General features: G+C 47.9%; 4 protein-coding genes across 4 annotated transcripts; 1 reads left to right on the top strand and 3 right to left on the bottom strand.

Annotated features, from left to right (window-relative positions):
- Nucleotides 1–565: 565 nt before the first annotated feature.
- Nucleotides 566–1,747, bottom strand: ARB_01706 (endo-1,3(4)-beta-glucanase, putative; the record flags this gene model as incomplete). Its single annotated transcript, XM_003011905.1, has 1 exon — nt 566–1,747. One exon carries the CDS (start codon nt 1,745–1,747, stop codon nt 566–568), a length of 1,182 nt encoding a protein of 393 aa, XP_003011951.1.
- A 1,188-nt stretch (nt 1,748–2,935) lies between these two features.
- ARB_01705 (flavin containing polyamine oxidase, putative) lies at nt 2,936–4,874 on the top strand (the record flags this gene model as incomplete). The annotated part of the gene is made up of 6 exons (XM_003011904.1): nt 2,936–2,981; nt 3,176–3,285; nt 3,476–3,501; nt 3,556–3,944; nt 4,117–4,519; nt 4,574–4,874. 6 exons carry the CDS (start codon nt 2,936–2,938, stop codon nt 4,872–4,874), a joined length of 1,275 nt encoding a protein of 424 aa, XP_003011950.1.
- Nucleotides 4,875–5,612: 738 nt separating this feature from the next.
- ARB_01704 (uncharacterized protein) lies at nt 5,613–6,396 on the bottom strand (the record flags this gene model as incomplete). The annotated part of the gene is made up of 4 exons (XM_003011903.1): nt 5,613–5,924; nt 6,001–6,117; nt 6,152–6,265; nt 6,379–6,396. 4 exons carry the CDS (start codon nt 6,394–6,396, stop codon nt 5,613–5,615), a joined length of 561 nt encoding a protein of 186 aa, XP_003011949.1.
- Nucleotides 6,397–8,017: 1,621 nt separating this feature from the next.
- Nucleotides 8,018–9,619, bottom strand: ARB_01703 (MFS transporter, putative; the record flags this gene model as incomplete). Its single annotated transcript, XM_003011902.1, has 3 exons — nt 8,018–9,220; nt 9,276–9,376; nt 9,463–9,619. 3 exons carry the CDS (start codon nt 9,617–9,619, stop codon nt 8,018–8,020), a joined length of 1,461 nt encoding a protein of 486 aa, XP_003011948.1.
- Between the last annotated feature and the right edge of the window lie 5,521 nt (nt 9,620–15,140).

Below are 15,140 nucleotides of genomic sequence, written 5' to 3'. Positions count from 1 at the left end.
TTAATTCCTTTCTTCTATTTCGCGTTTGAGTTGTGGAAGTGAGTTCGAATGTGGGTGCTTGATTAGATGCCGATACCCATTTTACTACTCAATTCCTTTTTACTATTTCTATTCATTTTCCAATTTGCTTTGGACCATTTGGTAATTATTTACGATCTGATCACATGTCTATCTCTCGAGCGATTTTTTCTGGTTTATGTTGATGTCTTAGTAGTATTCATGGGCTTGGTTAATCTTTGCCCTCTTTGATCCTACCTAAATTCTTATGATTATTCTTATCTATGACCCATTTACGTTTTATCACTGGTCACTTTTAGCTATTCACCGCCGTCTATCTAAACGGGCAAGCCCCCCCATCCATATAACCATTAGATATTAACTAATTGAATCAGGGGCTTGATTAATGTTTTATCCACAGAACTCCACATAGAGAGAATCATGCTAGATCTTGCATTGTTGTGCCTATTGTTACATCGAGAGTATTGGTATATTCTTTAAATTTTACAGATACGTCATGTCTTATTATAGTAATAAGGCGCAGCTCGCTACCATCAATCTGGCGACTCTACCATCCTGATGAGGAGGTGTTATTGTTTCCAGAATTTGCAGAAGAGTCACCCATGGATTGTTGGCGAATACGCGCCCAGGCACTTCCGGAGTGTGGGGCGGGGGAGGACGATGGGTCAGTGGTAGATGTGAACTCTGAGCTTACAGGGCTCGCATCATCATCCCAGAAACTCTTCCCTTCTGTACTAGAAGTAGAACTGTCGCGAGCGGGAGGGTATGTCTGCTGTTGTCTCCAATCTCTCGAATAATCATTTGTACTAGGATATGAAGATGAAGTAGAATACTCCGAGGTTTCTCCTTGTCGATAGGTCTCTCTGAGGATTTTCGAATCTCCGATGGCTGACTGGTTGCTGTATCCTGCCTGGATGTCAGGCTGGCTCTGGTAATAGGAAGATTCAGTGGCTCCTTGTTGACCATAGCTGTTCGTAGGGCTGGTATCATTAGCAGCATAATATTCCGGTCGTTGAGGCTGAGAGGCAGGATGCAGATTGTTACGTTGGCGACGAGCCGCTGCTAATCTTTCTGCATTGTGCCGCCTAATACGAGCCATAACCTCCTGCTGGTCTAATTGTCCAACCTCCTTAAACAAAGGCACTAATCTGGGGTCTGTGGACATGCTGACTTTGGAAACTGCCTCACCGACGACCTCACCGAAGACGAGACCAATAAATCCAAATATCGGCAATATAAATGAAGCTCTTATGAGTCTGCCTTTCAGTTCACCTGGGTTCAGCTTGAGTAGGGGTCGGTTCTGATTTGGAGTAAAGTGTTCGCTGGCTGACTTTTTGGCGGCCGCCTCTTCTGCAGCATTTTTCGATTTTGCAATAAACGATCCTACAGCTAGGCTCACAACCCCTCCGTAACAAGGCATGTTCTGCATAGTCGAAGCTTGCGAAACTAGCGCATCCGTCTCTTCTTGGGTTGGGAACCGATTGGTGATCACGCGGACGAAGTCTAGGCGGTCTTCGATTAGGCGGCTAATGCTTCGTTGGTAGTTGGCCTCAGTCCAGTAAAATATCCGCTTGATGAGGCTAAATGGCGGCAATTCAACTCGTGTGGGATATTTGGCAAACCGAGAAAGCTGTCCGCCTTCTGAATACTCGGAGCTCGAGAAGTATGAATCGCTATCCGACGGTGGCGAGTCGTCCGAAAAGCCTGTTTGTTGCGGGTTCAACACCATGGTTCCTTTCACCGCGTGGGGATATATTGGCTAGAATCGAGAGGTAAATCTTCGGAAGTCGCGGGGAGTAAGCTGTGATGTCCCCTCACAGTTGGAGCTGTTCGGCTGTTTGTGCTCGACGTTGATATTTCCAAGTTTGTCCCAGCGTTTATTGACTCTGCTTAGTCAACAATCAGGTGATAACATTATCACGTGATAGAGCTCTTCTCCAGATTATGTAATGGCCGTTTGTTATGTAAGCATATTATTATTTTGTTTCTTTTTTCTTCTTGTTGCTTTTTCCGGCTTTCAACCACGTCGAGATCTCAATGTTTTTGCGTCCAACAAACACGGAGAAAGACGGGCGGTTGGTTCGCCTCGCGCGCCTAACCCGCAATGAAGGAGCCTGCTTGCATGCTCGCACCGAATTGCCTTGCTTGACGGCGTGCGAGCTCCGATGTTGGACAGCGCGGGGGCCAGCAATGATGGAGGAGGATCTAGTGATGTTTCTGCCACGATGGCAGCCTTCGGTTTGTCCTGACCGCGTGACATGGACATCGCCCCGTGGGGAGAGATGCAAGCTGAAGCACTTGCTGCCCTTGTCTTTGAGCAATACGGAGTATAATAGCTCTCTTGTGTCCCATTTTGGTCCAAAAGTGATGGGTGTTATATCCTGTCAAGCAACGGAGTCGCTTTGTGGAAGGTGGCTGTCCGCCCATGCTGCAGTGGACAACGCCCGAATTTTTGAGACCCCAGAATACAGGTCTTGTCCGAAGAAAGAACTAGTTAACTAGTTAACTACCTATTGCATACCAAGCCGCTGATGTAACGCGGATATGCCCTCCAGCTGACAATGTGTAGCCAGTAATATCATATGGCTTTGCTTCGCTAGCAATCAGTCGATTGCTGCTTGGTCTGACCATCAAGTAGACCGTACCCCCGCTCGAGGCCTCAAATTTGGGGCTTCGTGAAAGAGGACTTATAAATGGGACTGTCGTTCCAGAATGGTCGGGTTTCGTTCATGTTTCCCAAGGAGCGGGCGCATAATTTACAGTGCTGAATGTACTCTTGAGACCTCGGCTTCCCTGGTCATTTTCTCCCTTTTAGGTTGTCACTAGCTGGAAATATACTCAGTCAGCATGAGGCTCAATTCCGTGTTTCTCGCAGCTTGTCTTGGGATACCTATCATCCATGGAAAACCTATTGAGCATGGGCAGACAGAACCTGCTTGCCGAAAGACGAAAGTCGCAGTCCTGTATGTTTCACAGACAATTTTTGTCATTTTTTTCGTGGAGGTATACTTACAGAATACAGAGGTGCAGGTGTTGCTGGGATTACCGCTGCGGTAGGCCCCTGTTGCCTCAGTGCTACATAGTAATGAACTTTTAAGGAATTAACAGAAGATACCCTGTTCAATTTAGCAAACACTTGCAAACCAGTCGATAACAGATTTTATCATTGTTGAATATCAAGATAGAATTGGCGGGCGTTTACATAATGTCAAGTTTGGGAAGAAGAAAGACGGGTCCCCATATACCGTTGAGGCCGGCGCAAACTGGGTAGGCCCTTAATTGAGATCAACCCCATATCGTACCGAAGCAAACCTGGGTTAACTATGACGCCAAATATAGGTTGAAGGGCTAGGCGGAGACGACCACCCGGAAAATCCGATATTCACGCTGGTATAGAAAGCTTGACCTAGCAATTTACAGATGTTTGTTGGACTGGACTGACTAATGCTATATTAAGGCCAAAAAATACAAGCTTCAAGCCCTGTAAGTTGTCGGCAATATGATACTCTACTAAAGATGCTTACCGCGTCTCTACAGGGCGACCGACTATGACAACAAAACAACATACGATAAGACCGGCAAAAATGATTTTTCCAAGATAATAGCCAATGCACAAGCCGCTATGGAAAAGGTGGTTACTCATGCTGGGTCACTGTTAAAGAATAATATTCAAGACAAAACAGTTCGTGCGGCCCTTCGATTTATGGGATGGAATCCAGCTGCGAATAATGCACATGCACAGTTTGCAGACTGGTTTGGCAGCGACTTCGAATCTAGTTTCACTCCAGAGGAGAATTCTGCAGTTTTCTCATCTGTTGCTGACAACGCCACTTTCAAACACTTTTCTGATGATAACCTTTTCGTCTATGATCAACGGGGCTACAGTAAGTTACCCCTCCTATTCTTCCGGGTTTCGCTTTTGACAAGTTGGCTATTTGAAACTACTAGGCACCTTTATTAGAGGCGAGGCTGCTACATTCCTTCAGCCCAATGATCCCAGACTGCTCCTGAACACCGTTGTCTAGGTTGTTAACTATACGGACAACGGTGTGACTGTCATAACCAACGACGGTGGCTGTATCCAAGCTGATTATGCAGTTGCAACATTTTCACTGGGAGTTTTGCAGCGTGATGTGGTACAATTCTACCCTCCATTCCCTAGCTGGAAAAAATCTGCCATCTCAAGTTTTGAGATAGGAACATATACCAAGATATTCCTCCAATTCGACAAAGCGTTCTGGCCAAACAGTCAGTATCTTATGTACGCTGACCCCCATGAGAGAGGTTACTACCCTCTTTTCCAACCGCTAGACCTTCCAGGTGCTCTCCAAGGCTCTGGAATCCTTGTAGGCACCGTTGTGGGTAAACAGGCACGCAGAGTCGAAGCCCAAACGAACCAGGAGACCCAGGAAGAGATTATGAAAGTGCTTCGGACGATGTTTGGAGAAAGCATCCCTGACCCAACTGATATTTGGTATCCGCGATGGAACCAGGAGCCCTGGTATGTAGGCAGCCTTGGATCATCATAGACTATTTGATAACTAACTATGTCTAGGGCTTATGGTTCGTATTCAAACTGGCCCCCATCAACCAGTCTGCAGGCACACCAAAATCTCCGAGCAAACGTTGGCCGACTCTCTTTTGCTGGTGAGGCGACAAGTCAGGAGTTTTACGGCTACTTGCACGGCGCTTTATTTGAGGGACGTGCAGTGGGACAGATGTTGGCCACTTGCATTAATGATCCAGTGCAGTGTACGGATAAGAATGGGCAACCACGGTACCCGGTACTGACTGGAGTCACTCCTTATGATCTATACAATGAGAAAAATGGATGGTTCGTGAGCACCATGGCTTAGAACTACAGTTTAGATTAGAGGAATGTTCAACAACTTTTTAATTTGGAGTATTCAATGTTAGTTGCAGCAGCTTAGGAGAGAGACAGGTTGACAATTTTCCGCATACACCATCAATTATGAAATGAAAATAGGCTGAGAAGCTAGGTTAAGTAAGTTACCATTTCTCTACGTACGGACGTAGATCAATCTCATGTGTGAATGTCGTTCTCGGCTGGGAATGTAGGTGCCAGTATGTTTCTGCAATCTAGGTTCATAAATTAGCACATCGAGAAGTGCGGGCTGCGAAAAAGACTTAGTATCAGGCAGCTGGATACTTACAGCATCAGGATTTAGCTTTGAATCAGGGGAGCCAAATTGGATATGGCTTGTCCGTTCAATGTCGATAACTCCATCAACAATGGCATGACAGACGTGTATGCCTTGAGGACCAAACTCTCTAGCCAAGGATTGCGCCACAGCTCGCAAAGCAAACTTGCCTGACGCAAACGATGAGAATTTTGCCGATGCCTTCAGACTTGCAGTGGCACCTAATGACCTGATATTAGTATGCAAATGTATACTATTCAGATGTTTAGGTACTAATAGTTACCGGTAAATATCAACGTAGGAGGAAGCTCCAGCTCAGTGGCCTTTTGGAGCCGTGGAATGGCAGCCTGAGAGAAATGGAAGCCTCCCAGTCTTTGATAATGAAATAGTTAGCCCAAGGTATCAATTAATAGCCGTGACCACTGCTCGGGATTAAATGAATGGATACCCATTAGTTTTGAATCCCTGAGTGAACTCATCCTCGGTCAGCTCAAGGAACGGCTTTACAGAAAGGCCTCCGCCAACGTTGTACACAGCAGCTGCGAGCAGGCTGCCAGGAAAAGCTTTGTCGATCTCCGCAAATGCACGATTGATGCTGCTTGCATCTGATACATCTGCACTAAACCCGACGGCTTTTCCACCGCCTTTAGAGATATCGTCGACAACTCCCTCGTAGTTCTTTGGGTTGCGAGCCAGCAGAGCTACTGGGTACTTTTGAGCAAAGCGGCGAGCAATAGAAGCCCCCTATAGTTATAGGAAAGAATTGGCGTTACAAAAGCTATAAAATGGATACATAGGGTGTGCATGGAACCCAACATACCGTCCCTGGGCCGACGCCTGCGATAACAGCTACTGCCTTTGCTGCCATAACATTTGTTATAGGCAGCTTGACAAGGATATTCGATGACGACCACTTGCCAGGTGTTGTTATGGCAAGCTGAAGTTGCGGAGGCCAAGGATGCAACACGTACGTAATTGCAGTCTGTTATAGAGATCTTCAAGAAATATAATTCATACAACCGCTGTGCTTCTTCATCTTCTGCAAAGAAGGTATGAAAGGTGCCCGGGGTATTGCGGTTAACCAGCTAGATGGAGTATTAGTGAGCAAGATATTGCCCGAAGCCTTAACTCCGGGCTTATGTCCGTGTGTAACCAATACACAGTTGAGCCCCTCATAGAGCTCTTTATTTATACCAACCTTGGGGGCATTTTTCATGACAGCAAGCCTTGCTTGACTCCATTACCGACCATGGCCGGGAGGTACTTAGCTAACTAACCCGCAGCCTCTTTGCACGTGGCTGGATAATCAGTTAACCTCTAGCTGTTGCTCGGTTGTTATGACCCGAGGGCACGGGCTGCCTTGTTTCCGGTTCACTAAAACAACAGATGCTCACCATTTCTAATAGCTGGTAACGACATCTCACCTTCATTGGTACCATTATCAGAACCAGAAACTCCAGAGCTACTTTAGCCACGCCGTAGATCTGTGGGTAAATGAATTTCTTGAATCAAAATGTTTACTGAGTGCTCCGTATAGTATGGGCTTCTGGGCCTCGGCAGTTCTGAAACCTTAATTCACGGATCAAAGTTAGTCCATCATATGAGCTTTCACGTGACACTATTAAAGCGGACCATCGAATCTTATCTGATTTCTTCAGTTCTGGAACGACAACAAACAAACATCAACGACAGCTTCGTTTAGTTGGCGAGTCCATGGGGATAGGGAGTCTTCCATCTTGCCGGAACGTCCGTTGACATCCGAGACCTTGGTATCAGGGGCCCCAAGGGTGACTGCGAAGCGAATAATCCCGCTGAAGAGATAGCTTTGACTATGAGTCGGAGTATCTAGGATCAGCTCTTTATTCAGGCCCTTTTAATGGTGAACTTCTTTCCGAAATGACTACGGCTGGTACTGGCCTCCTATGACCTAAGAGTGGTACCCATGTTGATGACCGATTCTCCACCGTGTCATCACCCATGCATTTCTAATCACAGGTCAACAGGTTCTGTCGTGAGTTGAAAGTCTATGGGGCATTTTCTCCGCTGGCTGATACTATGTCCGGTTGTTCTATAGGGACCATCTTGATTGGGATAAATATCTTGTGGGTTATAGCTAACAAACGGATGACTCTAATCCCCGATGAAGCGGCAGGCAGAGACGGCTGTTGGGACAGATTTTGATCGTGTGGAGAATTATCCACCACCTACCAACTAACCATGAGGTCTGTGATATTACGTACCCTGTTTTTTCTGCTCAGTTTCTGGATAGTTAGATGTCGTGCTTTACCCATGGAAGACGGTATACTCTCGTCTCGGGCGTGGGGATGTCATGACATTATAGAATCAATTGGTGTTATATTTTTTGGAAGGATCCGGCCTGTTCCGGTTCATAGTTCGGGTGAGGTGATGGTGTGGAGCGACCCTTGTGTTGTAGGTTAATTCGACCGATACTAGACCAATTCACTACTGTCAAGAAGTCTTGCAGCGGTTAATATGCCTGAATGCGATCTGCTAGCGGTTGAATATGCTCCTTGTTTCACGACGTGTGATGTATTTTTGACGTTTATATTGCTCAATTAGGGAAAAAGAGGGAAACCAACTGGCAGGAAGGCTAAAGATCATGAACACATGGATAAAAGATGGAACGATTCATTTTATATTTAACTGCTTTCAACTGTAGGTTCTTAGACCGAGAGTCATGCTAGTGTATGTGAAATGCATCTTGAGGATCTAACGATCTAAGGGTGCATAGAAGAGGAAACGCCAGATAACGAGTAATCCGTGCCTCAAAAAAATAGATATATATTCAAACCAACTCGTTGAAGACAGGCACAGATTTAGGTGCTGTATCTGAACTGAGGGTTACGATCACCCATTTCCTGTACTTCTTCGTGGGTCATGCCTTCGATCTTGTAGTCTTCCTTACCCTCTGCACGAGCCTTGTTGATGCGAGAATAATGGAACCACATGAAACCATAGATCAAGACGGAAAGGCCCGCTAGTGCCAGAGTGACGGCATGGCCCATGACATAGCGAGGAGCGGTATGGTGAGGGTACAGGAACGGGGTGACGATGCCGGATGTGTTTCCCAGAGTGAGCTGCAGGCCGGTAGCGAATGCACGCTTGCCGAATCGGGGAAGGTTTGTTGGCAGCCAGGCGGTAGGAAGTCCGACAGCAACATAGACACCACAGGCGACGAGGAAGCAGCCAAAGTAGTGTACGCCCGAGGAGGTGTCAGAGATCAACAAGCCATATCCCAGTATGGTAACGCAGGTGAAGGCTATGGTGAAGACTGCTCTCTTCTGCCATCGATCACTGAACCAAGCAATGATGAGATATGTGATTGCACCCAGAGCATAGCATGGGATGGTCAACGCCTGCACCTGGGGGCCAGTCCAGTCTCCGAAGGCTTTGATGATGGTTGGCAAGAAGGTACTGTACCCGTATAGCACGGCGTCGGTGCCGAACTGGCCAAGGCAGAAGAGATAGATGGTCCAGTCCTTTGCGCCCTCCTTTGCATCGGCAACATGGAACAGCTGCGCGGAGTCCGTCTGGCCGATCTCACGTCTTCGACGGGCTCTCCCAATCTCCTTTTCTTCTTCAGTAAGGTAGTAAGCCGTATCTGGGTCATCTGCGAGCCCAAACCATGTGGCTATTCCGATCAAGAACGATGGGATACCTTCAAGGATCATGATCCACCGCCATCCCTTGAGGCCAGCGGTGCCATCCAGAAACCCGATGGCATACGCTAGAAGGCCACCGCACGCACCGGCGGCGGCAGCGGCACTGAAGAGATATCCTACTCGTAGGGCGATCTCCCTTTTCCCGTAGAAGAGCGTCATGTAAGCGATCAGGCCGGGGAACAGGCCAGCCTCAACAGCGCCCAAGATGAACCGGCAGACAACCATGCCGGCGAAGTTCTGGGTGACTCCCGACAGCGTGGCCACGAGACCCCATATCGTCGTTATGACTGAGATGTATCGGGAGGCAGTGAATCGGCGGATGAACAGGTTCGAGGGGACTTCGAGGAGCTGTCCTTGCTGTTAGCAGGGTGGCCGTCTCTTTCCTGTCACGAACTCCCGGGATACTACTCACACAGTATGGGATGAAGAGGATGGACACAGCAATCTGATACTGGTTTCCTTTCAGCCCCAGGTCCTCTTCGAGGCCGTACAGCCTGGCATTTCCAATATTCACTGAAGACGGTCAACTTGTCAGCTTGTGGCTTCTTTTTGCTAGTTACTAGTTAAGTCGCGCGATGGCCAAAGGCAGAAGAACAAACCTCGATCGAGGAAGCTGAACAGATACAGGCCAACGAGAAACGGGACGATGTGCCTGTCAATCTTCGCAATCAATGCTTTCTCTCTCTTCTCGTCGATGACAACGGCCTCCTGCTCAGGCGCTGGCTTCCCCTCGAGCTCGATGACTTCGTCTGCCATCTCGAGATCTCTCTCTCTCTCTCTGTGCGCCGCCTTTTCCGAGCTTCCGGCTAGGTGGTTAGCTAACAACGAACTGCCTGCACCGATACGACGGCAGGATCTGACAGGGATAGCTGTTGCTTTACGAGACGAAGAGGTTTCTGGCTAACTACCTCTATATCACGGCAGGTCGGGCTTTAATAGAGAAGACGGCTGGGCTGGCTGGCACAGAGGACGAAGCAGAAGCTCCTGTCGTCCGTTCCGCTCAGCGGGTTAACTACTCTACGGCTACAAATGCACACACAGCAGATGATCTGGAATCCAGGGCGGAACACAGGGCGAAAGACGGCAAAGAGGGAACTTTCCCGGAGCATTTCCGGTGCAAGTGGAGGCAAACGAGATGGGAAGAAACTTCGGTTAAGCCTGAGGGCTGCCGTGGATTCTCGCTGGAGCAGGACGCAGTCTATCACTCAGCACGGCAGGCCAACCAGAGGCGCCTCTGCTCGGTGCTAGAATTTCTCTGGACGGGAATGGAACAGGAACCGTCCGTTTCCCGCTCGCGGCCTGCTTAGGCAGCGAAAACAAGCCTTGCCACGGCGTTTGGTTGTTTTCTAGAAGGCGGCTCCTCGTGGTACTTGGTCGGAGTCTTCCCCGGATTTCGATATCTGCGGCTCTAGGGCTTGGAATGAGGAGAGAATGGCGACTTTATACGGAGTACAACTACGTGATAATAACGACGGCAAATATAAGACCCCAGGTCTGTGATACCTAGCTTGCAAGGACTGACGGTGCCCCTTTAAGCCATTTGGCGGTCCGAGTACTACTTACGTTCAGTTCGCCTATCGCTATCGTACCGCGGAGAAGATGTTGATCTCGGGGAAAACCCCGTCGACCATAACGCTCGCTAGACTTCGACATAGCAGCGGAAGAGTGCACAACTGGAAGATGAAGACGTTAGCCATCTTGTTGGGTCAACGGCGAAGAGATTTTGGCGCTGAAGCAGAAGAGCGGCCGTGTATGCCTGTGACTGTCGTTTGCCTTGAGATAAAATCGATATGTTCCACAACATCCCCGGAGAGATGGAAAAACGACAGCTTTCCCCGGAAAGCCGAAACGCTAGCCCCTCGTGTCCCCCATAGCAAGAGGGGAATCGGGCTGGAGGAGTTCTGACACTAGACTGGTCTGATATAAACTACGACTCCGTACGGCGGCCGCTCCTTATAAACACTAGCTGCTTCACAAGACCGGCCCTAAGCACCAACTATCGATCTCTAGTCGAGAGATGCAAGTATATGGCCTTCACGGAAAAGAGGGGGAAAAAAACATTAGATATAGCTGGATTCGCTGATCTTTCTTCCCAATTGGCCAAATGTTTTTAGCGCTGGATAGACGGATACCCAAAGGATAATGAGAGAAGCATTTTTCTCTGGCCGACCCTTTAGCTGGCCCCTTTTCTGTCTCCCTTTCTAAAAAATCCGAGCGTGGCGAAATCAGCAAAGCATCAAGGCCCCGGCACCGCCATCGTTCCCGTTGATTGGGATAATATTGATGTCTTTGGGCTGACCTCCTTGCAAGCGGAACTTGTTTTTACCCAGGTACGGAACCTCCGGCTTCTAAGGGATGACTGCAGACGAGACCCGTCTTCTTTACGGATATGTTTCCCCAAGAGCAAGGGTCGAAAGCATCACCGGGATGAGGTTCGGATGGTCACATTCTATTATTGGAGAGATAAGTTGAATATGTCAAAGCAAGGAAAATTCTGCTTGGGGGAGGAGTTTCGTGCACGATGCATCATAGGCGAGGCCCTGTCAGCCTACTGCCTGACCGAGCTGTCTTCGGAAGTATGTTCTTAGCGCATATTCCTTGCATACTCTGTGTCCGAAGCAGAGTATGGAAGTATGTAAGAGGCCATTTCAAGGCTGCAGATATTGATGGTGATCCTGCAGACGAGCTCAGGTCGCTTAACGATCGACTCACATCCGGATCTACCAGGCAAACCATATATAACAGCCACTTATAACTGCAAAATCAGTAGATTGCAGAAGAGAGGGTCTCTCGCCAAATTTAGCGAGCTGACAGGGTCAAAAAGGACGAGATAGTCCGATATCTCCCGCTAATTACTCTGGTCCATACTGATGAATGAACGCAACTCGTAGTTAGAATGATAAGAAATTCAAACGGTTTTTTTCAAGACCCTATAATATAGTTAATTACTCACCGTGGGAAGGTGGTCTGGAGGGGTCAGTTGGTTATCAAAAATAAAAATCCTCTCGGCTAATCCACTGATATATGGGCTTCTCTTTCCTGGTCCTATGGGGTATTATATCAGTCTCTCGGAGGACAGGGGTGACTTGCACAAATTTGGAAAATTTGAGAAGCCCCGAATCTGGGAGAGTGTCTACAGCCCTGGCTGAGAGAGACGAGCTGAGAGCCTCGCATTAACCATCAAATCGACTACTATTTTGTATTTTCCGGGAGGCCCGACCCCGGTGCGCTTCCTAAATCGATGCGAGTGCGAGTGTCTACTCAAGAGAGTACGAACGTTGGTTAAGCTTAGCCCTCCATGAGTCTCCTCGGGCCTAGTCATCAAAATCACTCCATACAACTCGGTTATCGATTCCGTTGGTTATCCCTCCAGGAACGACCTAGACTTTCTTTGGGTATTATATCGGTGGTTATGTACAGCTCGCACTTGGTATTTGGCTGTAAAACTCTGTGGATGGCCCTTTTAAGTCTTCAATACCATTCTTGGGCAATAATTAGTTTCCTTAGCAGCTATATAATCAGGAAGATGAATGCATAATATCCTGTGGATAGTTAACTAACCAACAGATGGTCTGGAAAGGTGAAACTGCCTGAGCTTCGGCGTCTACCGGACCAAATGAGGTTAGCCATAATCCGTTGTTGATAGGCACAAAGGGGGAAGGAGCAACTCGAGAGTGTTGTTATGCCATCTTCTAACTAGGAAGGAGCGTTCGCTTCGCGCTTATTCCACGACTCAGCAAGCGCCATCGCTTCTAGAAACGGCAACCGCCACAGAGCCGCAACTGGGCGGACCAGCAGGTGGTTAGTTAGCTACCGGAAATTATCTTTCCTGCGTTTAAAAGCCATACTGAAGCACATCTTACGCGCAGAGAGACTATTTCTATCTATGTCATACTTGCTGGGTACGTTGCCTGGCATATCAAGTGAAGACAGCAAGAACGAACCCTGGATAAGAGCTACGCAACTCGTGTTTGAATCGGATGGCAAAATCGAAAATCCAATGTAACGGACAATCAGTCTAAATAGTTACTTGGCTGGTCTACTGGCGAGGATCGTTGTATATACGTTTATAAAACCACCGGGTTAAGTGACTCCTCTGGTCGCCTATCAGAGGAACTCAGCAGCACTCGCCGTGGCAAGTGAGTACCTTGAGATAATTTCTTGGGAAGAATGAAGGGTGACCCTTGAGAATGCAGTTTGCAGGCTTCATTGACATAATTAAAGGTAAATATTACGTTATTGTTGCAAATGACACCTCCGTTGGATAACCTGGTCTCGCAGCTCCGAATGTGGCTGTTATGAGGAAAAATATTGAAAAACAAGTAGGGATCTGATCCAACGATGTGGTAGATTCCCGGAACAAAATGCCGGCAGGACGGCTACCAAACAGACAACCCTTGAGCGGCGGAGATCACATAAGTATAGCCCAGGGATATATCGTTATACTTCCCGTGAAGGAATATCGCAATATTTGCAATATAAGGAATGTACTTTAGGATACTCACATTTGGATTGAAGACATGACTCAAAGTCGCATATCATCCTGCTTCCCCGAAAGAGCCAGGGCTATCCCTGGCGATGCACAAGACATGGGTTCGGACGATTGACTTTGCAAAGAAGGGTGAACCAGGGGCAGAAGTACCAGTACTTCATGGGTTACTTTTTTGCAGCAAAAAAAAAAACGAAGATGCAGGCAGTCGAGGGCTTCCCTGGTCAACTTTAGTTTCGAAGTGAGAACTTTTCTCACCCTGCTCAACCTTTACAGGTAACTAAGACGGATGGGGTGAGACAAGACGAGAGTGGTCTGTCCAGTCCATGGGATTCCAGGACTCTGGTTGCGGTGCAACCCGCCAGGCTGATCCTCAAGGCTTGTTTCGACTGATCGTTAGATCCGCTACAGGCGGAAAGCCGGCGGACAGATTCGCCGTAACTAGTCTCAGATTCTCTATTGTCGACCTTGGATGTCGTTGTGTGTTTTTGATAACTATCAAGTTAGGGCAATAGGTAACTATATCCCGCGCGCGCCACAGATCAGCACCGCCCGTCTCGAAAAGAATCGGTCTCAATGCAGGCTGGAAGCAAAGAAGAAGAAAAAAAAAAGTGCAAGGAAGAATTCAAGTAGCGAGGCATGCGGTGCAACACACAACACACGAGATAAGCGATGGTCTTCGGCCTGTTGATCCCTGGACGGGCTCGACGGGGGGTAAGGCCTTGCTTTGGGCAGCCAGTGACAAGATGCATACTTGGATTACAAAAAAGGGAAGGCGAAGATAAAGGGGCTGATGCGCAAGACAAGAAGCAGTCGAAGGAATTGAAGAGGCTACATATTATTCCTTGTCCTTGTCCCTGTCTCCGCCACTGTCCCTGTCCTTGGGCGTCAAGGAGCGACTTGGGCTTTGCTATATCTCTTTCTCGGTAGTTAAGACACTGTCTTCCTTTCCGAGCAGCTGTGGCAAGTCAGACTTAGCAAAATTTGTCAATTTTTATACACTCCATCATCTTGTCAGACGGTGGAGCCGAACGAGCGAGCTCATCCTGGCTGCCAGCAGGTTTGGAGCTTTATACTCGACGCAGCTTCAGCCTGCTATTTGTTCATCAAACAACAGTCTAGTTTGGACCTCCACTCGGAGCTATCTGGCCAGAATATCCTTAACACTACAAGTTTCCTACTGGAGATGGATAGCTGTTTTGAGGAAGACTTGGGAGTCCACAGAGTACTTCGTATGGAGTACATATCATCTATTCAACTACACCTCACGCTTTACTTCTGATCCAACTAATATATATCTTGCGGATGTAGCTATGTCATGCGTCTCACCATACATAATCCTTGGTGCATCTTTTTATTTGCAGGCGGAGATACCCCCGAGGTATCCATATAAGGGCCCCGATTCAATATCAGTTCTCACAGACCACTCCAAGGATATCACATGTCCCTTACGGAGTACACTCTTCCACATAGGCTACTGCCCTTTGAAGTGAAGAATTAAGCAGACTCGACAGGGTAACACAGGAAATATACGGTTCATTGCAAATGGTTACTAGTTGCCCAAAAAAGGCCACGATTGCGAGGCAGAGTCAGTGACACCCCAATTATCTCACGTACATACAGGCTCCGCATGGGTGCATGCGTCGGATCCTTCAGGCTGGACCTGGCCTGTTGTTATTATACCTGGCTATAGCTGGAGAGCAAACCCATAGTTGTCGATGGCGACATGTGTACTAATTAACTAGTGATCTAACTGTCCGGGAGATCAACATCAACAACCCGTTCCGC

Source organism: Trichophyton benhamiae (genome assembly GCF_000151125.1).
Source record: "Trichophyton benhamiae CBS 112371 chromosome Unknown contig00269.3, whole genome shotgun sequence".
NCBI lineage: Eukaryota > Fungi > Ascomycota > Eurotiomycetes > Onygenales > Arthrodermataceae > Trichophyton > Trichophyton benhamiae.
The sequence above is the reverse complement of the archived record's forward strand: the minus strand, read 5'-3'. Positions and strand labels throughout refer to the sequence as shown.